The following is a 22920-nucleotide window of genomic DNA, read 5'->3' as shown; positions in this document are numbered from 1 at the left end:
GCTAGCATTTACTACGTTTCTCCAGATATTCTGCCACCTTTATTTCTGTAAAGTATTAATCCTCGCTGCAGTGACTTCAGTGAGACTACATAAGGGATTAAATTATGTTCAGTGTGTGTAAGGACATTGGAAACTATTCCCTGCGAGTAGGTGCAGCATTGTTCTCTTGTTAAAAACTCGGAATATGAACCACTTCAGAATTTGCATAATATATTAACTGTGTTTTCTTCCTACGGAATGCTAATTGAAAGAAGAAGTCTTGTGAGGAAGGGGAGGGAGAAATCCATGTTCTGCTGTAAATAGCTACAGGGACATAAACAGCGCTTGGGCAAAACAAATGAACCAAACTTCACCGTTAAGTTCTGGTGATAAGATGAAGCTGTATGATATACAGATGTGTTATTGATACAGATGGAGTTGTAAAACTGGTTTTAGTGACTTTTCTCCCAAAGTATTGGAATGATAACTACACTAACGAAATTACTCTGCAGCTTTCTGTATTTTCTTTTCGAAATAATAGATATCATAATCTTAACATATATTCCTGCAAAGACTTCGGTACATGATTTGCTGCCTCTTAAAATATTTAAAGCCATAAGGCAGGATCCTGTCAACATCCTGGCGATGATACGGTTGGAGCATTAAGAAGATATAAGCTGGCTGGAGGTAGACTGTTCTTGCTAGATGCTTCTGTGATATATCGTATAATTAAAATCAAACATTGTAGTCTTAAGGAGCCACAAACATGAAGCATGGTTGATGTCCTGAGCAATCACTGGGCATGATGAGAGGCAATCCGTTTGCAAGCTCCTTCTGTAACCTGCTGCCTGGTGATTTAGCGGTCCCTCTGCCTCCCGATGCCCTGGTTCCCCATGGAAATACCTGCTATAGGGGATGCTGAGGGCTGTGGACCCTTCCATGGGTGTCGAAGGTGCTGTGTGTACAGCTTTTGGGGGCAGGCAAGTCTTGTCTTAAAAGCAGAGTAAAAAAAAAAAAAAATCTTACTAGCAAAGTCATCCAAAAGGTTACCAGCTCTCTCTGAGATAAAGAAAAGTGATTAGAGCTCTAGTGAGCCAAATGAGTACCAATAAGAAAAAAGAATAATCTTCTTGTAGTTAAAGAATTAATCGTTGACTGTCAATAACTAAATCCTTGGTTACAGGAGTACGTAATTTAATATATTGTGAGAAATATTAAATATATTGGAAAGAAATAGGGAAAACTGTAATATTTTAGCTTTTTCTTTCAGGGAAGAATTAGCTGAGTCTTCTGAAGTTTGACTCAGTTGTAAAGTGTTGTGATCTGTTAAGCTGTTGAAATACAGAAAGGTATTGGGAGGCAATTTCTAAGGCAAAGATGTGCTACCTTGGTAGATGCTGAATAGCATGTATTCTATTTTTTTATTTTTTTTTTTTCCAAAGGAGAAGACATTCCAGATCTGTTTTTCCTTCCTCCTGGTGACTTTTGAACTTTTTTCCTGATTTAAACCTAATTTGACAGAACGGTAGTGACTTTAAAGATCGTGAAACTCCTATGACTTTTTATTTGGCGATGGAGTTAAATGGTGACGTACAAGGAGAGATTTCTCCTCTGAAGATTAGACCAAGGGGAAGCTAACAGGAGCACTGTGGCTGGGCGAGCAAAGTTGGAAGCGCGACGAGATGTGAAGGAGCAGGTAGTTCGTTGTAACTCCCGGAGACTTTGGTTACGGCAGTCTCGCCCTTGCCTGTGTGCAACATCGTAATTTCCAAAGGTAAAGTAAAAAAAGATGTTGAAGTAAAGCAGTCTTCCATTTTACAAGCTGCGGGCTGTGGTTCGCTGCGGGTCTTGACTTGCAGGGAGCAGGGAATGCAACTCTAACGTGCTTTAATGTGAGAGTCCTTGTCAGAGCCACCATCCTAAAGCTTTCTTGTTTTATCCTCTTCTAGAGGATACATCTAGAGGATTCTGGCCCTTTTACATCAGGGAGACAGAGGTATTTTATCTTCCTGGGTTTGTACTTGGCTTTTTCCTTTCTGTTAACTACAGTAATAACTTGTTGGGCTTTCAGTTCTCTTCCTTTTAGGGTTTCCTGACCGGGTGAGACAGCTTTGTGAGGACTCATGGTAGGAGACCTTGCACCGTGGGCTACCAAAAGGTCATTTTTGTGTAGCATGACGCTAGTGTAGGTATATTAATAAACTTCTCAATCGAGTCAGTGGTTTTAAGAACACTCTGATCCCCTCTCCCCCATGTAATGAGTTAGAAAAGAAAAACTAGAGATTTAGTTCGCAAGATTAAATAGAATTTTTCCAGATAGAAGAATGGGTTTGAATGCCAGAAGGAAGCAGTCAGGAGGATGTTTTGACAGCTCAGGGAGCCGCAAGAAAGGCTTCTGTGATGGTAAAGGCAAGAGGGGGTATGCGCATGACTCTGGGGTTAGTGGTGGGGAAGGAGTTGGCAAGGCAAGACGGCCAGAAAGGGAAAGGTGGGTGGGTAACAGATCTTTAATCTGGGTTATGGACAGCTGAAGTTATGGAGCAAGGTCTTGCAGCTCTTTTTTTTCCTTCCCCCCCCCACCCCGTAGTTATAACCACGTATTTTGTGAACTAGGAACCTGTATCTACCAGCCTTAGCAATAACAAGTATATTTGAACTGGCGTTAGAACAACATAATCGTGCTGCTTTTCTTTCTTAACTCAAACCCGTGGCTATGTTGCGTATTCATAGTAAAAGAGCAATTTCCAATTTTACAAAGATACTTTTGGAAGTTGGGGGTATACAATTATGTTTATTCATCACGTGGTCCGGAGCCACAGAATCCTGCTTTTGCGTATCTTTGTGGGTTTTTAAGATGCAGGTTGAGGAAGTCTACTGCAAAATATGACTGAAAATGTCGAGCAAAATCGGTTTCGTGCAGATGATAAAGGTAAACTCAAACGGAGGGGAATGGGCGTGTGCGTTTGCTTTGGATTGCCTTGGTACTGCTGAAGAATATCCATCTTTGTCTCCTGATAATGTGGTCATGCATGCTGGAAAATCCTGGCAAATTGTACTATTTGTCACTAAAAAGTAAGAAAATTTCTATAATGAATTTCCAAGTTGCTTAAAGAGACTGAAAGTCACTCCACTAGAGTGGGCCAGCAGAAGTTCTTTAGGTCCCATAAGCTCTTTGGTTTTGCAACGACTCCAGGTGAAGTTGGAAAAAGTCACAATCGTATTTCAGGCAGGAGAGAAGAAGCCGGGCTCGTTTCTAACGGGGATCGATATCCTGGAGCAAGGGAGGCTTTTAAAGGGAGTTTACGATGTGCTTGGTTCCACTTCGGTCACTTCAACCGAGAAGAGAAAACATGGAGAGCGCAGAGGTGGATCTGAGGCTGATTACTAGAGGCAGGGCAGGTAAAGCAGTGATGTGGTTGATCTGGGGGAAATATTCTCAACCTCTTCTTTTGGCAAAACCACTTTTGATATATCTTTGAGAGCCCGTTCCTGTCCGCGAGCTGGATACGGGGGCTTCAGCGAGCGCACGCTCTTCGCTCTGGTCGAGCGAGTCGGCTCTCACTGCCAAGCCTGAGTGGGATTTGTGCCAAGAGCAAATTGGAAGCAAACTTCCCTCTTCCCTGTGCCCGTCGCTATCGCTTTTCTGGAACGCGGAGATTTCTGCGTTCTGGCAGGTGCCAGTAAACAGCCTGACTGTATCAGCGTGTTTCTGGCTTTTAATTGCAAGTAAATTGTCGCACAATAGGCACCATCGCTCAGCGGTGACTGGGAGGTAGCTACCCTGTGAGTTAAGTGTCTTAAATGGAAAAATCTTTTTTTTTTTTTTTTCCTTCTTCCTTTGGTTTCAGGGTAGACATAAGATCCCCCGAATCTTAGGTAATGCCTTTCATCAGGAGATGGCTGTTGTGGTTTAGCCCCAGCTGGCAACTAAGCACCACGCAGCTGCTCGTTCACTCCCCCCTGGTGGGATGGGGGGGAGAATCAGAAGAACAAAAGAAAGAAAACTCGGGGGTTGAGATAAAGACAGTTTAATAGGGAAAGCAAAAGCCGCACACGCAAGCAAAGCAAAGCAAGGAATTCCTTCACTCCTTCCCACGGGCAGGCGGGGGTTCAGCCATCTCCAGGACAGCAGGGCTCCAGCACGCGTAACGGTGACTTGGGAAGACAAACGCCATTGCTCTGAACATCCCCCCTTCCTTCTTCTTCCCCAGCTTTATATACTGAGCATGATGCCATATGGTCTGGAATAGCCCTGTGGGCAGTTGGGCTCAGCTGTCCTGGCTGTGCCCCCTCCCAGCTTATTCTGCCCCTGGCAGAGCATGGGGAGCTGAGAAGTCCTTGACCAGCGCAGCAACAACTAAAACATCTCTGTGTTATCAACACTGTTTTCAGCACAAATCCAAAACATAGCCCCACACCAGCCACTATAAAGAAAATTAACTCTATCTCAGCTGAAACCAAGATAATGGCACAACGTTTTATCAGCGATGTTCCTGTCCTTGGTCCCGGTTGTGCAGAGGGAGAGAATGAAGCACAGAGAAGTGACCTTCCTGAAGTCACCTCCCAAACCAAAAAGAGAAGCTATAAAGTATCACAAGGGCTGCAAAACATCAGTCCCGTGACCTGCCCAGTAGGCAGCGCTGCCTTTCCTGCCCACAAAACAGCCTAGTGTGTGCTGGAGATGCTGCGCCGGGAGCCCACCTCCCTCTTGCCCGTGTACACGAAGAGGTTGCTCGAGTCGGTGGTTGTAGACTTGGGATGTTGTGAGAGGGGTCCTGGGGACGCAGGGGTCTCTGTCTTGGAATAAATCACGTGGCAGGGCTCGGGTAGCGTCAACCTTGCAGCTCCAGAGCTGCCTGTGAACTGTTGGGCAGGAGAGCCGACGGGAGCTCAACGCCGTCCGGGTCTGGGCTCTGCAGAATCACCACTGACCAGGTGAAAAATCTGGGTGAGAAACCGTCATGCTGTGTCCTGGTTTCGGCTGGGATAGAGTTAATTTTCTTCCTAGTAGCTGGTATAGTGCTGTGTTTGGGATTTTAATATGAGAATAATATTGATAACACGCTGATGTTTTGGCTGTTGCTAAGCGGTGTTTACACCGGTCAAGGACTTTTTTCAGCTGCCCGCGCTCTGCCGGGTGCCCAAGAAGCTGGGAGGGGGCACAGCCAGGACAGTTGATCCAAACTGGCCAAAGGGCTATTCCAGACCATACGGCGTCATGCCCAGTATAGAAACTGGGGGAGTTGGCTGGGGGTCGGTCGGCGGGTGGTGAGCGGTTGTATCATTTTTTTAATTATTATTTTTTTTATTTTTCCCTCCCTTGGGTTTTGTTCCTCTCTCTCTCTCTTGTTGTTTTCCTTCTCATTACAAATCATTATTATTATTACTATTATTTCGTTCCAGTTATGAAACTGTTCTTATCTCAACCCACGAGTTTTCTTACTTTTGCTCTTCCGATTCTCTCCCCCATCCCACCAGGGGGGAGTGAGCGAGCGGCTGGGTGGGCTTAGCTGTCGGCTGGGGCTAAACCACGGCATGCTGAAAAAGTCCCAAGCAGCTCTTGTGTAATATAGATGATGTTTTTGCTTTTTCTCCCAGGGGAAAATTGCGAAGCTTCATGAGTCAATTAACACTTTATAAATTATTTTGAGATCAGTGGATAACTAGCCTTGTGTAAGTGCACTGCATATTACCTGCAAAAGCTAAAAAGGTGCCACCGTGCCTTTTAACTACTCTCATCCTGTTTTCTCTCTCAGATTTGATTTATTTGCACTTAACATCCTTTTTGATGTTAGAAGGCCGATTTTTTTGAACAGCTCCTTCCGAAATGCTGGCCTTCCCCCTTGGGGAAGGAAGGAAAAAGCCTGCTTTTCATGCGTTATATGATTTTCTCCTCTGAATTGACAAGGCTGCCCGAGTTGCACTCAGGGGCAAGTTTATTTTGCACTAAGTACCTCTGCTACCAGCGCAATATATCCTTGCCTAACCCCGACGTGTGGAGCGGAGAAATGCAAACATGGAGCATATAGGATTCGGTATGCGGTCATAAAGAAGGAGGGGAAATGAGGATGACGGCGCGGGAAACGTAACGCTGCGGCATTTGCAGGGGCAGTTGGGTTTGACGTAGCCTATCCTGTGCTACTGATAAAAAGCAAACTTGAAGTCAGAGACGCTACACTATAAAATATTCAAGTTACTTATTGGTGCTGAAGGCTGCTGCTGATTTACCTTAGATTTGTGGTAAAGCATGACAATGCTGTAGTAGTCAATCAGAACGGAGCGGGCAGGTTGCTGCATTTTAATGGCCTGTGGTTTCCAGTGATGTTGTTACTGTTACCATCGTTATCTTTTTCTTTCAGAGAAGAGCTTAGCCCTGTCAGAACAGACCATTTTATCAGCAGAGGTTTGTTGGCGCTATTGGCAAGGAAAGCGGCCCGTGATAGAAAGGAGCGGCCCGTTAAAGTCAGTAGCACTTAAGTCCTTGAGAACGTGTATGTAAATAAAGCAGGATTTGACTCCTTGCATACAAGAGTTTCAAGAGTAGCCAGGGGCTTTTCTTGGCTGCCGGGACAGCGTTTGATCTCCGGAGACAGAGATTGCTCGACCGAGGCCAGGATGCTATGCAGCACGTATCGTTTTCTGGCCGGATCCCACCGCGCTCTTCCTCCGCCTCGCCTGCTGTGCGGCAGCGCGTGGCAGTCAGGAACGGGTTTGTTGGTCGCTCCTCTTTGCTAAATGGTTTTGCGAACTAAAACGGCATACCCAGTAAAGCCTGAGGTAACCTTGTTAGTCCTTACACGGTCCCCGTGGAAGGGGGAGGCAGAGGATGCTCTGTTCAAGGACACGTGCCAGTGGAAGATAAAGCGTGTATGAAAGCCGGGGAAAGCATTGGGGAGCGGATTATTCTGCAGTTTATGAATTGGTGTTAGATGGTTTCTCCTGGTATAACTTTTTTTTTCCCCTCCTACTCCTTCCAAATTCTTTTCCAGGCTATTGCTAAAATATCCGTTGCTTGTCTTCAAGGCAATGAATCTACAGGGCTTTGACTCGCTGCTTCTGTTTTGTCCGTACTAGACCGACCTGCTTCAGCAAGTAATGGCAGATGTGAGCTGGAAAACAGTAAGGACCAGTTTCTACGCAGCGTGGCAGCTGTACCCGGTGGTGTGAACCGTTTGCCTTTCTGCCACAATCAAACAAGCCAACTTAAATCGTTGTGCTTTAAGCAGATGAGCTTGTCTTTGCAGGGAGAGGGGCAAGGAGGGCTCTTACAGCCCAGGACGGATGGGAGGAGGTGAAGAGGCTGTTTTGTACCGCCCTGCAGCTGATGGGGAGCAGCAGGTCGCTGCAGAGGATGAGTCCTCTTCCCTGGCTTCCCAACGGGCTGAAGTTTGAGCTAGAAGCTACCATCGTCCAGAACTAGCGGCTGATGTTCAGCAACTTAGGACACGGAGGTGGGCTCAGGAACGGCCTGAACTGGCAGCATAGCATACGCTTGATGTATATATATTGTAGAATAAAATGGGGAAAATATGGGCAAATAATGTCCGTATCTGAGGACGTACAGATTCTGGCTATTTTCTCTCCCCAGGCCTGGCTCTGGTGTTTGGTCAGGAGTATTTTGCCGGTGTGAAACTACGTTAGGCGGCAGTTCTCGCCTCCCTTTCCTTGCACTTTGCTTATTCTTTCCACTTATAGGTGCAGCACCCCGTGCCTATGCTGCGTGGAACTGGTCCTGTGTGTGTGCGCGTGTGTGTGTAATATCGGGAACAAGAGAACTGTAACGCCCACGGGGACCTCTGGGAATTGCCGTACCACAAATACCGCTGCTGCTAAATGGTTACTGGTACACGACGATAGCCGGTGATTTAGGGTTGCCTCCTAATGCTCAATAAAATGCCAATTGGCTCTGCGTTTCTCAAGTTGGTGTTTGCCTCTGCCTGCATTTCTTCCAGTTTAATGGCCATAGAGAGTACGCTGTGCTCAGTTAATTCATTTATTGCGCTGTATTTCAGGATTGGACTTTGACACGCTTTTACCAAGTTTGTCTCGTAAAAAGATACGTCACGTGATTCAAATGCTTCACTGGCCTACAAATATATTAGTAAATCTGTCAAACCCAAATTATTAGCTGGTTTTAGTGGCTTTCCTGAGGAAGCCACTGATTTCTTGGAGGTAGGGGCAAGAGTAATTTTGCTAGTTTTAATGACAGGGAAAAGAGGGTGGAGGCTGAATCCTAATGTGTGGAAAAGCACGTTTAAATAGATCTCCCATAAATAAATAAATACTATGGGCTGATGAGGAATTGATTATTTTAGAAAAATATTGCTACCCATAATGGTAAAACAATTATAACCTGATTCTTATGCGTTCAGCTGTGTAGCGTGTGATGTCTTCCCTAATACGGATCATATAGTGTTGCGATTTGTCTTTGAAGACAAATTAAAAAAAATTCAAGCCAATTTAATTTTTTTAAAAGTTTAGCCACTTCTTGTATTTTGGGCACAATTCTAGTAACTAAGGGTGGGGGGTATTGTCTGGTTGTCCTTAACCCTTGGCTTTGTGATCCTTACGATTAGTGGAAAACACAGGCTTTACGCTATAAGGGAAGGAATATAGCCGAAATGAAAGATCTTAAAAATATGAAAGTAAGTTCAAAAGCGTTAGCCAACTGAGAAAAATAATTTACCATCCCATTTAATGTCTCATTTAAGTCTTATATTATTTCTGACAACGTGGTTTGCTGCATGACTTTGAGTTTTCAGATGGGTACCGTAGCATCACGTGTAATCTGTCAGAATTACTTTCCCAATTAATTTGTTCTCTCTACCCCTTTCTCTAGTTTTTTTTTCTGTCAGGTAAAAAAAATCGTGTGGCTTATATCCTCACGCGAAGAGGATGTAAGAAGAGAGGAGTTAGGTGTTTGAGGCGAAGGGCTGTCCCGTGGTGCACGGCTGAAGCGCGCTGTCTCCAGGTGCGTTGCCCGTCCCCGTAGGAGCGTGGTCGAGCGTGGGCTGAGGGGAGTTCCCACCTCTCAGGGACGCTGCAGGGATGACTACAGCCACGTCTGTAGCGCTCAGATCTCACCGTGACAAATCCACCGGCAAGCGGGTACGATAAATAAGTTGGTGGATAGGCTTTGAACCTTCTCGGGGTCTGGAATGAGTTGAGACAGACCTAAAGCGTGTTTTTTTGAAGCATGTGAGATAATGGTCTAGAGAAAAGGTAAACTTTTAGTTTTTTGGGTTTTTTTCCCCCCCTCCTTGTCTTTTGAACTATGTTGCAGCACTTGAGAGAATGCCTTCCTCTCTGGCATAGTTCAACCTATCAAGGACTGAGCTGCTTCGCATCCCGTGGGTTTGCGTACAACGTCTAAACATCTTGTTGGTCTCATTTTTATTAATGCGGTAAGATATTCCCAGCCCAGGCTTGTAGAGTCAAAGGCTTGATATTCATACTCTCGGAAGTTTGTCCAAACAAAGTTCCCTGACCTGTAGCGTTCCTTTAATCGCTAGTGATGTGTCTTGCCCCTGGGGAACTGCGGTTAGGTTTAGCAGAATAAGTGGCTTTCAAAGATTTTCACCAGGCAAGAGCCATGAAAATGGATGCCCGCTGAAACAAACCCTAGAAGCATAAAATAGCTGAAAGTAAGTAAAATGGACAGCAGCCAGAACTTCTCAGGTGCTGCATTTGCATCTTTCTAGTCCAACGTTCCCCATCTTCTTCATTTATTTATGACCGCCTTGCACAATCTTCTCAGCGTCTTCTCCTGAGCAACCCCAGTGCTTGGGCTGTCTGGCCTCTTTCTCTGCATTCAGGCATTTAAGAAAGAGCCATGTACACCTTGCACACTTATACATCGCACCCTGAGTGTGTGAGATGCCCTATGCTTGCACCCGATGAGTTAAAATAAATGTCCCCTTGTGCTTGCGTCTGAAGCTTTTGAAATCTCTGATGAATCTTTCTTCTTGCAAGGGTTTGTTCCACGCTTTGTCCCCGTCCTTGAGATAGTCTGGTCTTCAGCACAAGCGGGATGAATGTCTGCTGAAGATGAGTGGTATTTGACAATTGAGAGTTCTGAATTGGTCATTTCTTTAAATAGATATCATGAGCCTGTGCCATTAAGTGCCTTAAACTAGAGGGCTGAGGCCTTGAACTTGATTTGATCTTCTATGGATAGTCGGTGGAGGAGGGAGCAGGGAAGCAGCCTTTTGCTGTGAGTTGCATTAGTAGTAATTTATATATGTTCTGGCTCTTCAAAACACTGCAGAAGGATAGTCCATGAGCCGGGTTAGGGGAGAGGAAGGGAACATACATAAACGTTGTCTCTGCTGTCTAGGCAGAATCTGTTATTCATGGTGGCAGAGTCCTACCCCTCCTTTCTCTGAACAGATTGACCTTCGATATGTCAGAACTGGTCTGTCACATCAGAAACATCTACTGCCATCACTGGAGAATAAACCACAGTTCACGCCGCATTAGACATTTCAGATTTCTGAAAGAGGAGGCTCAAAGCAGACAGCCGGATTCAGAAGCCGCAGCGGATGGGGTTTGCGTGGCAGAGAGGTTTGTGGTAGTCTTGTAGACCACGCTAAGGCTTACTGCGACTGCTGGGGTAACTAGTGCTGTCGTGCCGTGCAAGGTTCACTTGGGTAATGGCTTGCCGGTGCATTCGGTGCCGATTCGACGGGGTTTCAGCTCTGGCTGCTGCTGTCCCCTGGTACTGCTCAGCTCGGTGCTGTCGGTGGTAGCCCGGGAGCAATCCCTGCTCGTTGGAGGCAGGGGCAACTGCATTGCTTGTTCTTTCTTCCTCCGAGTTGGGGACACCTCTGTCCTGCTTGAAGACTCCGTTGGTTTATTGGAAGGTGTGGCTGGAGTTACACCTAATTACTCTGAAGGTCTTTTCGAGGTGGTTCTGAAGCACTTTAAATGAGGCAAGTCACAAAAATATCACGTTACGTTTGTGGACTGTTATATCAAGAGATGGCTGGTCCTCTCAGGGCATCTTTATCCTACTTTCGCGGTGCTTTATGAAAGCAAAGTCACCGCTCCAAGTGTGGGGCTTTAAATACAACGGACTAAACGATGCTAGGACCAGCGAACTCCCAGTGCGTGGCACGCAAATGAGAGAGCCTGCATTTTTTATGATTTTCGTTAGAGATTTTGAAATATGGCCCTTTTTAGATCCTTCAGCAATAAAAAAAAAAAAAGGCCTATTTTCTTCTTGCTTATTTCCTGTTTGAGGAGCAGATTTGATGATTTCATTGGCGACTGGCGGGAAGCCTGTTCTGCTCGCTGGCTGCAAGCCACGAGTGCTGGCAAGAGCAGCCGACAGGAAGATGAAGAGATTTACACCCTCTGATTTGTGTATTAACAGGGGCAAAGCAGTAGGTGGGCTTGTCGGCGGATGATAAAAAGAGAGGGTACTATTTCTTTTCCCCACGCAGGTGTATTGCGCTACCGTGAATGACAGGGAGTTACACTCCCAGAGATTCGGTATCTCACGTAGGCTTGTGAATAAATATTAGCGGTTTTGTTGCTTTGAGTATCGACTATGTTTTTCCCCCTTCTCTTTGAGAAATCAGCAAATAGTCTTAAGCCGTGGCTATAACTTGTAGAAATTGTGAGAAAGGAACTAGATCCAACCCCGTAGAGAGCTATAGGTGAGGAGCTCTGGAGATTCGTGTTGTGCCTGTGGCCGTAAGAAGGTCATAGTTGCAAGGCGTGATCTTGAAGAATGACAAATTTGGTTCTCGTGAACTCTGAAATGCTGAAAAACCTGGATAACGAAGAGAAAAGCGATCTTGAGGCTTGTACTTGAATGCTTCAGTTAAAATTGAAAATTTTGTTGTCCTGAACGTATCCTGCGTGTGTGGGACATTCAGGCACAACGGCTTTGTGCCAGTGCTTTGAATTGGAAAGAAAGATCTGTGAAGACTAACTAGAACTGACCATCAAGGCATTGAATCCTTGATGAAAATCCCCCTACAGCATAAATATGTGGATGGAAAAAATAGATTGTTTCCATGCGTTATGCTGAGCAAAGCCAGCAAGCGAGCCGCGTAAAAGGTGACAAGTAAATTAGATTTTAAATTTTTTGCAGTTTTGATAATCTGAGCTGACATCAGTATCACAGGTTAGGGAAAAGTCTTTTTCAGAAAAATAAGTTCATTTATTTCCTGTGATAGGTAAGAGGCATCAAAGGGCAGATCCTGGCTCCATCTTCCTTCAGCTAGCCTTTCTTGGTGGAATTAGATTGCTGCCAAGAGTTGGTGCTATAATATTTGTAATGGACTGTACGTGCTGGGAGAGAATTGCTGTGCTGGAGGAGACCTCGATGTGCCCCCGTACTAGAAAAGGCGAAATTTTCTTCCTACGTGGGATGTTCTGAATTTTCTATTCGTGAGTTATGGTTTCTAGCTCATCTACAGTGAGTTCGACAGCGGTTGTGTGAACGTGTCCACGTGAGAGTAGGGCTGATGAAGGAATAGATGGCTTCTGACCTTCCTCTCCATGTGGTTTAAGAGGAGACGTGGTGGCTCTCCTGGCGTTATATGAGGAATCCGATCTAATAGTAAACTATCAGGATGAAAACCCCCTTAAAAGGTGAGGGTGCCTGGGGAACGAGGGCAATTCCATAGCTAAGTAGCATCAGGGCTGCAACACAGCTTAAGCGTTCGAGCCTAAACTCTCCCCTAAGTCCTCTCTTGTATATCTATTTATATATATATATATATATATACACACTATTGCTTTTGCAGTCAGCTATAAAATCTGTGCCTTGTTTCTTTGACTTTGTTATAAGTTGACCCGCTACGGAGATTCCCTCCGGAGCTGTGCGACTATTTGAGGTCACCGAAATTATCCGCCTCCCAAAAGGGCTGCAGAGAGAGAAGTGCAGGGACTGCCCCTTTCCGTCTTCACAGTGGATCTCGGAGGGCTATCTAAAGACTAGAAGACTTCCCAGCACGAATGTCAAGAAGCATTTTCCAGTATGATAATTGAACGCTAAATACAAGTTGCAGAAATAATTGTCTCGCCCTTAAACGTATAGGCTAAAAAAAGCTATCACAGTTTGGCTCTCCTGAAATGAGGCCAAATGCTTTGTTTGGCTCGGAGTTTGGGCTGAATCTGGCTGAAAGCATCTAAGCTGCTTTCGCTCCCCTGGCACGAAGCAGAATGAGTCACCCCTCGATCCAAAAGCAATGAGACGCATGCAAAGAGGACAGCAGAAAAGCACATTAAGTAGCTGGCTTTTTGACGCTTGTTTGATGAATCTTTAACGTAGTAGTGTCTGTTTAAACTTTTCCTTTATTGTTTTCTTTTTAGGGTATCTGGTGATGGTGGTCCCTAAGTTGTTTGTTTTTTTTTTTTTTCTTTGCAGGAAATACATTTTCAGCCCCTCTTCAGTAGAGCCCACAGGCTTGAATTTGTACTTTAAGCTCCTTCCCTTACAAGGTTTTTTCTCCTTTCTGCTGAAAAACTGAGAACTTGGCATGGACCTAACTTTCCTCTCCCCCCTTGGCTGTCCCTGAACCTTACTTCGGTTTGTTTGAGTTTGTGGGTACCCCAAAAGAAACTCCCCCTCAGTTTCATAGAAAGGAAGGAAATACTGATATATTTACAGAAGAGATTGGCAAAGCCTGGTTCAAACCTGTGCTTACCTTGGATTTCTCCTGTGACCTTGAGTAAGAAGTCAGTCACTGTAGGATCTCCAAAAGTCCCTAAAAAAGCCCGAGGAACTCTTCTCAGTCAGAAGCTGCCACATTTTATAAGCTAGTGGGATGCCGGTTTCTGTGGCTTTGCCTTTCAGTATTTTTAACCTGTGTCTTGGAAACTCGGTTCCTCATCTACGACATTGAAATGATGCTATCTCTTGTTTACATAATACAAATTAAAGACTGTGATGCACTGAGATTGTATATACACACACACACACACACATATATAAAAGAATTGAAGTAATTGTGTATGTAACTATGTACTTCGGTTAATCTGGAGCTATTTGGACCTGCCTGCCACTGTGCTTCGTAAGTAATTGCTTGGATCTCAATACGCGATTTCAATGCCAAGCCCACGTTGATCCTTGTCTCCTGCAGGCAGGGCCGTAGACCAGAGTCACCCTTGTTGGAAGTCTGACTTCTTAAATCAAACTTCCAGACTTTAAACTGTGTCTATTCTCCCTTTGGTGGCAGCGGCACAGAGAGCTGCTTTTCGGTATCTCCCCAGGGCTGCCACGGTGGGTTGCTGCAGAAATAACACCTGAGACCCGGGGAACACAAAAGAGAGCAAATTAGAGTTGTGTAAGTTTATTTCTAAGGACGCTGCGTTGCTCTCTGTCTCTGAAATTCTCAGTTACTTTTCAATATCTTATTTTTTGATGGAACAGTTTAGGGTACAGTTGTTAGGGGATGTTGACTATATTGTAGTTACCCCTAATTTATGTTCTTTCAAACAGCCGTGTTACCTTCTAGTAAAGTTTTGCTTACGTGCATCTCCGCAGTCAGGAGATATCAAGGCAATCGCATGTTCACATCATAAATCACAAGCGTCAGGGACCTGCAAATTCCCCGTTTCATGGTGTATTTGTATGTGATGTGATCTACCGGTGGGGACCGTGTCTGTGCATTGCGGTCAGAATCGCGGTACTTTGTGTTCAAGGGTGAAGTTTCACAGGATTTAAATATCTTCTGCGTAGTCAGAATACTGAGTGGGGTTTGTATTTAAAAAAAGAAGATCCTGCCTTATTTGTAGTGGTCATGAGCTCTTAATTGACTAATCCCATCTGAGTATTGATACAATTAACATGTGGTCACCTAATTTAGGTAACCCCCATGGGTTCCCCAGCCAGGTGAAGACAAGAGGGATTCCTCCGCCTGTCTAGAGGAAAGCCCCGCTCTGCACTGAGTATGTAGGAAGCCCTGGGAGATGGGCGGTCTAATTTAGGCATGAAGGACAAATGCTCACACATTAACGACGTTGATATATTTTTAGCTTAGGTATGTGAATTTGATGAAAATTGAGCGCTAATAAGAAAAGATCATCCATGGTATCGTGTAGACCACGCCAATGGCTGAAGCAGAGAGCAGCTGGAAATTTGGACTGTAGAGCAAATCAGCATCTCCTTGCTAAGATTTTGTGTTTCCGCTGGCATGCTTTGAGTATAGTTCCAGCTGGTGGTTGGTAAGTATTATTTGAAATATTCGGCTCCTAGCAGGATGGTGTATTTCCAATATCAGACAGAAGGTTGAGGAGCGGTTGAACTTCTGTCCTGTTGAAAATAGGTAATGGTAAATAGGCCTATGATTACTTGATGCATCGTCTTCTGGCCTCATCTGCTCTCGAAACACCGGCCAGCTCTCCTTCCTCGGCTTCTCAGACCTTCCTCTCCTTCACTTTGCACCGAGGTGCCCTTTGTGGCAAATCGGTTTAACTTCCATCTATAGAAACGTTAACTGCCCAAATCTCATATATAAAAAATGCAAAGGCGTAAAATATCTTATTAATATTCATTTTATTGTAATATTGAAATCCTTCCCTTTGAATCCTCATTAGGCTGACAGCCGGCTCTAGGAGTGGCTGTCTGGTACCGTACTGCAGGAATTCCCTGGCTGGCAGTACTTTATAGAAATATTGATAAATGTATATTAGTAATTTGATTTTCCCCCCGATTAGTTTCTTCTAAATCAGAAATCTGAGTGTCCGGCTCTTCATCAGTTTTATCTCCTTGGAGATGGATGCCTTCCAGTCCCATAAGATGGGGTTTGCAGCAAGAAGGGGAACAATTTATTTAGCTCCCGTTTCTATGAACGAACCCGAACGCCACGCCTGTACTTGGATTATTTGGGGAAGTCTGTAGGTCTTGTTCTGATACTTCTGCTGCACGTTACGCGGTGCAAATCTTTTCAGAATTATAGATGGGAGCTAGCAAACAAAAAAAAAAGAGAATATCGAGTAACTAAAGTCTAGCACCTTTTTGGAAGGCAGCCCGTGGAAGAGAGAATTAGACAGCAGTTTCTAAAATATTTACATTTCCAGAGTCACTCACCCGTGCGCTCGCTCTTTCCTATTTTCTGAAGCAAGCAGAAGGAAATCGCTCTTTTTCATTACCTTGGTTTCTTGCCCTTCAGCTATTATGTGAATTGAAAGTGGAAAAAAAGGTCTTGTCTTGATGTTAAGTAACCTTGCAGACTTTAATTTGAAACAAACAAAGCATTTAAAGCAGTTCTTCTCGGGGGGATTGTACTGAGTGCTACTAAATTGCTGAATATTTAATAGCTAAACATGTTCCAGACCCTGAGGTCTGTCCCCCAAATGATAAGCCTTTTTATTAAGTGAACTTTAATTGCTTAATAATTGGGTCTTCTGTAAGGAAAGATGGGGATCCTGATAGGCTGCCAACCAGACCGCATGGTAAATCGGAGCTGGGTACCGCTTTCAATTCAGTTTCCTAAGTAGGCTTGGGTATAATCTGCGACCCTTCGGCTACGGAGCGAAGCATCGCCGAGGATCTGCAATGTTTAATTCCAGGGTCTGTCTCGGAAAGTGACTTTCTGAGAATGTATTTGCTGGTCCGTTCCCTTGAGCCAGCTCCCGACAACCTAAACATCTGTGTAGCTTCAAAAACAGTCTTTAAAATAAATCACTGTAAGCCGGGAGAGCTGTAAAGACCCAGGGATAGTTTTAAGATCTCATATATTGCGGGCCAGCAGAGAGATGAACGAGTTTTGAACGTAACCATGGAAAAAGGTGGTTAGTGTCTTTTCACTGGGACACAGCAAAAGGGTTTTTTGCAATATCCTATCTGTTATGCATAGATTTTATTGTGGTTTTTTTTAAGCTTTAAAAGAAAAAGAGTTGAGATGCCTGCAGAAAGGGAGGCGGTGCGGAGACGGGGCGAAGCGTGAGCTGGCTGTGCGCAGGGCATGGCAGGTACAGTGCTGCCATGGAAAAAGAAAAGAAGTCCTTCTATGGCAATTCTTTTAGTCCTAGTTTTTACAGTAAATTGTTAGATTTAGCTGTCTTCTGGAAAAGTCTGCAGTTTCAACAGCTTTCCATCACTGTTCACACTGCGTTTATCTTCAATTTATTTATTTATTTATTTTAAATTAAAGTGTTGAATGCTTCTATTTTTCTAGCTTGCACCAGCTTTGCTGGGGGTGAAAAGCTGCTACTTGCGCGTCTGTGCCAATAGCTCGGCTGGAAAGTAGCATCCTCGCTGTAACGGGAACGTGTGCGAGGGTGCAGCGGAGGGCAGGGCTTGTGTGGACGGGGTTGGGAACGACTGCCTCTTCTTGACGCGCTTTGTTCATAGGCATAACTCGTAAACACGGCAATTAGGAAACACAGCTGCCCACGCAACAGTAGATTCACGTAGGCTCTTTTTTCACGTGTGGAAATGCCGTTAGGAAGCCTTCCCTGAGCCAGTTTCAAGTCTTGCTGAAGCATTTCCCTGCTCCACCCCGTGGAAGCGCTCCACCCGGCTTGCGAGATCTCATCCTTGGGGATGCTCTGGGAGGTAGGAGCAACGTGGTTGAGGAGGATAACTGAGACAAGAGACGGGTGGCCAAAACCACACCAGAAAATAGGTGTTTGAACCAGGAAATCAACTCGGGGCTCCCACTCAAATGTCTTTTTTGATACGTGATCATTCCCCAGTACATTGCTGAACGTTTGGGTGGCATGTTTAATGTCTGGAAAGTTGGGGTCTTTATTCTTTGCTTCTTCAGCTTCTTAATAGCCTCTACTGCCAGCTCCTTTTTGAAAGCCTTCACTGCACACTGGCTGATATAATCTAAAAGATGCTTGTTTCCTATATATTTTTTTAGTTGCTTTTAGTGTCGTCTTCTAAGTTTTTCCGCTCTCAAACACTTGGTGCATGTTTGCACACGCTTTTGAGTGATCGTATTCATTGGTATGGCTTCAAATAGTCCCCGCAGGCAGGCTAAAGCCAGAGCAGGTCCCCAAAATATGTCCACACCATCTCCAGCACGTCCCTGATCCAAGCAGTTGCTTCAGCCTGTCTTCTTGATTTGTCCTTCTCATACTTGGCTGGAAAGAGGGCTGATGTCGTGTCGTCCCCCCCCTCCTTTTTTCTTTTATTTTTCTTCTTTGCAACTTTATCTATGCTATTTATAAAGCAACGATGCTGCCAGGTAATAAAGTTCATGCTCTTGACATCGTCTTTCACCTGCACTTTGAATCTTGCAGACCGTGTCCTGTTCTTGCCGGGTTTTTCTTCTGTAGCACGTGAAGGACGTGGTCCTCGTGTTTTTGCACCGAGTGAGGCTGGGGCGTCTGGGGGTTGTGCAACGAAAGCTCCCAGCTCTGCTCTCCTGCCCTTGCGAGTCAATGTTTCATGGAAAAAACAGACACAGGCCATTCCTCCTTTGAAGTATTTGATTATGTGACCCGAGTAATTTATTTAGCGGAGGCTTTTTGGAGTATTTTTTCTTTTTATTTGGGAGGAAGGGCTTAGGGAAGGAGAAATACAGCAAGACGCGACTGTAACGTTTTCCTAACCTTACAGAAGTTTAGTTGTGCTTTCCTTTGAATGCCACCCTGTTCGGAACAGTTTGTATTGCGTGATAGCGTATCTGTACTTTGTTCAAGTTGTTTCTGAGTGGGTTTGTAAGTACCAGGTGCAATTTTTTACTCTTTATGTTGATAACACATCTTTTCTTTGCTGTTAATGACTGTCATTTACAAAGGAAAGTGTTAGTCACCCTGCCATTACAGCGATCTCCGAGTAGTTTTCAGAATATCATATAATTTTTTAAATTTTTTTTAGTCTGGATTGTTAACAAGATCCAAATCAGCATGGAAACAGTGTGCAACTTCTATTTTCAGCAGCTATATAATTGCTTTTTTTCTTTTTTGCTTGTGTTTGCAGGACCACTGAGGTTTCTTTCCCAGACAGAATCTGTCACGGCTTTTGCAGGAGACACCATTCTGCTGAAGTGTGAAGTTGTTGGGGAGCCCATGCCCGTGGTGCACTGGCAGCGGAACCAGGAGGACTTGTTCCCGAGCCCGGCCGACACGCGGGTGGCCGTCCTGCCCTCCGGAGCTTTACAGATCAGCAGGGTTCAGCATGGAGACAGCGGGATCTACAGATGCTTGGCGAAAAACCCAGCCAGTTCTCGAACTGGCAACGATGCAGAAGTCAGAGTTTTGGCAGGTAAGAGCTGGACCCTTCTAGACCGCTTTTCTCTCTTGTCTGGTCATGTCCTTTGGTTCTCTGAGAGAGCAGTCACTCCTCCTGGGGCAGCTAGGCTGATTTATCCCACTTTCTTTCCCGTTACTTCTACAAGCTTCCAAGTTGTTCTTCACATGGAAGAGCCTGGAGACCTTTAGAAGCAGTTGGATGCAAAGGTGAGGAGTTGACACCTTAGGAAAGTATTCATACTGCTTGACTTCAAGTACCAAATTTAGATATGTATGAAGCTGGTCTCTTTGACGAGGTCAATGGAGAGAGACAAGAGCTTCCCAGCTCACCGTGTTGGTGAGAGCACTGGAATTCTTTTCCCAGAGCGCTCTCTGGAAGAGCTCCTCTCGCTCCATCGACTGAAAGGCAATCTGTTGGGACTAGCTGCTGAATTTACCTACTCAAAGTTAGGTTGCTTGGATACTTCGGCACCTGATGTGATCTGCCAAGTTGCTCAGACCGCAGTTTGGGATCGGACGCAGTTTAACTGATAATGTTCCTAAATTCATGGCCAGGTAAACATCTTGCTCTCCTTCTTAATAAACTCATCAGCTAAATAGATGGTTACCGCTGCAGTTTAGTATCAAAATCTGAGCACCAACAGAGTGGTTTGAAAAAGGTAGTGCTGCAAGATCTCCTTCCCTTCTAATTCTACACGCTAACACGTAACCACAAATTAAGTGGGACAGGGATGATGTATTTTTAGAATTTTTTTTTATGTATGTATTTTCTAGATAAATGATGTTGGTTTGCATGATTTCTCACTAAGTGAGAGGTAACTGAGCAGGATTCTCAGACTTCTAAGAGGGTCCAAATGCTATAGAAATCGGGAAGGCTGGGATCACTCCTAGGGAAGAGTCCATATACTAATAACACGTGAAACTTGATGAGTTCATCCTCACTTCTAGGAGTGGTTTATAATAGCTCTGGGATTTATTGCAGTGGAATTTGGGGGATTACAGTTTCTTCGGTGTTTGCGATTTGACACCAAAAGAAACAACCCCCCTGGCCCACCACCCCCCAAACCAGGATTACAAACCAAGGCCCCCGTCCTCGCTTTCTGCTACACTAGTAGATATTGATCCTTTTTAGAGCTGCAAAGCAAAATAACGGCCAGAACAGCTGGCAACAGGAGAAGCCCACATCACCTGGAGTTACCTGCAGGTCTTTCCCTATTTTTTTGGTGACCAGAGTTTTGCGGTCACCACCAAATCTCTGTAGCGTGGACCTGTTCCCCATTCGTTGGTTTATCTAACGGGCTGCCCCAGGGTGGATGTTCTTGGGGCTTCCAAGCTCACCGTGACCTTAGAGCCCTGTGCTGTCCCTTATGCATTGGGCAGCACCGAGGCATTCCTGCCTCCGCGGTTATTAATGACGATCTGAGATCCATGGGGGAAACTTTTTTTTTTCCCCAGCTGTCTCGATTAAAATTAAGAAAATATAAAACTTTGTATTTTAGACAGACCTGGAGGGCTTCTCTCGGCCTCCTTGGCTTCTCAGAGTATTGTTAATTTGCCACGCGTCTACATTTCTGATCACCTGTGGATGGATTATTGTTTCTTCCTTTTCCCAGTTTCGGTCGTTAACATCCTGGCTAAATGGCCTCTCTCAGGCTGTCTATAGGAGAGGGGGGAATTAATTTATCTCTTCCCAGCATGTTAAAATCTTATACCAGGGAAACACTGGAGCAAATAATGAGGAAAATATATAACAAGGAACTAGTGGAGTCCATCAGACTTTGGCTTAGGGCAAGCAGCACAAGGTCTCGTTTCAGGATAATGTGAGCAGACAGCAGCTCTTATAAGAAATGAGCGGTGCTCCTGAAACAAAAATTCAGATCTTATTGAGCCTCTTGGGAATTTTGTTCTCATGTGCACGCTTTGATGGTTCAGAGCTATCTGATACTTTGCTGCTAATTCTGCCTCTCCTGTTTTTGCTTGTTGGTAGAAATCTGTCTTCAGTTGCAGCTCTCCTCTTCCATAATTAGTGAAGGCAGAATACTCTTGTTGGCTTTTTCCCCCTGGTTAGTGGGGAGAAAAAAAAAAAATTTTTTTTAAATCTTATTCAAAGGAATAGGCAACAAAACAAAAAAAAAGGTGTAGGTAGTACATCATAATCCTGTATTTTTAAAATGCTGCTTCTTCCACAGGCAGTGGTTGTGATTTGTTTGAACCCACAGCGTATCTGTCAGGATTTGTGGCGAAACGGACCACAATCCTGGCAAATAGTTTCTAATCTTCTCTACAGCTTCCAAAGAGACTGCAAGAAAAAAGAACGCGAGGGATAAACATCTGTAGTCATTTAGTTTCTTTAACTGAAGTGCCTGTGGCTTAAATATTTGATTCGACATTATGGTGGGTCTAGAGATACCTGTGTCTCCTCTTGATAGAAAAATTCCTCGTCCGACCTGATACAGGTTAGAAAATCAAAATACGTGGGCGAAGAAATGACTAATTTCCTGGACAAAAAAGTAAAAGTCACCCTACCAGACCCAAACCTGTCCTTTAACTCACCATGTAAATGAAGGAATAGTTGAGCCTTCAACCTCCGTTACTGAAGAGGTTTGTAGGTGCGTGAATGTGTCTGGCGGGGTGGGGGAAAGCACTGAGCAGGAAATTTTTACTTTGGTAACTAAAAGACACTTTACAAGTGACCATTTGCAAGTGTGTGTCCTATGTGTGGTTTGATTCTGCCTGGGGAAGCTCTGGAAGGAGCCGATTCTCCCCCCAGCACATCAATAAACACATTTTACAAACAGCTCCAGCTTCGCTAAATTCTCCATCGGAAACTATGTGCCCGTAGAAGTACACGGGCCATATGAGAACGGATTTTGAAGAGCGTGTATAAAAAAAGCCTGACAAACCTGAGCACAAGTGGTGGAGAATGGAGTTTACTCCAGTTGGCGGCCGGTCACAAGCGGTGTCCCCAGGGCTCTGTGCTGGGGCCAGTCCTGTTTCATATCTTTATCGATGATCTGGATGAGGGGATCGAGTGCACCCTCAGTAAGTTTGCAGATGACACCAAGTTGGGCGGGAGGGTTGATCTGCTGGAGGGGAGGAAGGCTCTGCAGAGGGACCTGGGCAGGCTGGATCCATGGGCCAAGGCCAACTGTATGGGGTTCAACAAGGCTCAGTGCTGGGTCCTGCACTTGGGCCACAGCAACGCTACAGGCTTGGGGAAGAGGGGCTGGAAAGCTGCCCGGCAGAGAAGGACCTGGGGGTGTTGGTCAACAGCCGCCTGAATATGAGCCAGCAGTGTGCCCAGGTGGCCAAGAAGGCCAATGGCATCCTGGCTTGTGTCAGAAGTCGTGTGGCCAGCAGGAGCAGGGCAGTGATCGTGCCCCTGTACTGGGCCCTGGTGAGGCCGCACCTCGAATGCTGTGTTCAGTGTTGGGCCCCTCACTGCAAGAGAGACATGGAGGGGCTGGAGCGTGTCCAGAGAAGGGCAACGGAGCTGGGGAAGGGTCTGGAGCACAAGGCTGATGGGGAGCGGCTGAGGGACCTGGGGTTGTTCAGCCTGGAGAAAAGGAGGCTGAGGGGAGACCTCCTTGCTCTCTACAACGCCCTGAAAGGAGGCTGGAGAGAGGTGGGGGTCGGTCTCTTCTCCCAGGTCACAAGCCATAGGACGAGAGGAAATGGCCTCCAGTTGCGCCAGGGGAGGTTTAGACTGGATATTAGGAAATTTGACTTCACGGAAAGGGTTGTCCAGCACTGGAAGAGGCTGCCCAGGGCAGTGGTGGA

At 45.2% G+C, this 22920-nt stretch overlaps 1 protein-coding gene across 4 annotated transcripts in view; it reads left to right on the top strand.

Moving 5' to 3' along the window:
• The window catches only part of DCC (DCC netrin 1 receptor), a 618393-nt gene that overhangs the window by 262841 nt on the left and 332632 nt on the right, over positions 1-22920 (top strand). For all 4 annotated transcript variants that reach the window (XM_072860253.1, XM_072860252.1, XM_072860251.1 and 1 more), the window contains exon 3: positions 18869-19153. In XM_072860253.1, the coding sequence (XP_072716354.1) occupies positions 18869-19153 (285 nt within the window). The remainder of the gene's footprint in view (positions 1-18868; positions 19154-22920) is intronic.

Source organism: Ciconia boyciana, chromosome 4 (assembly GCF_034638445.1).
Source record: "Ciconia boyciana chromosome 4, ASM3463844v1, whole genome shotgun sequence".
NCBI lineage: Eukaryota > Metazoa > Chordata > Aves > Ciconiiformes > Ciconiidae > Ciconia > Ciconia boyciana.
Note: the sequence above shows the minus strand (reverse complement) of the source record. Positions and strands in the feature narration are given on the sequence as shown.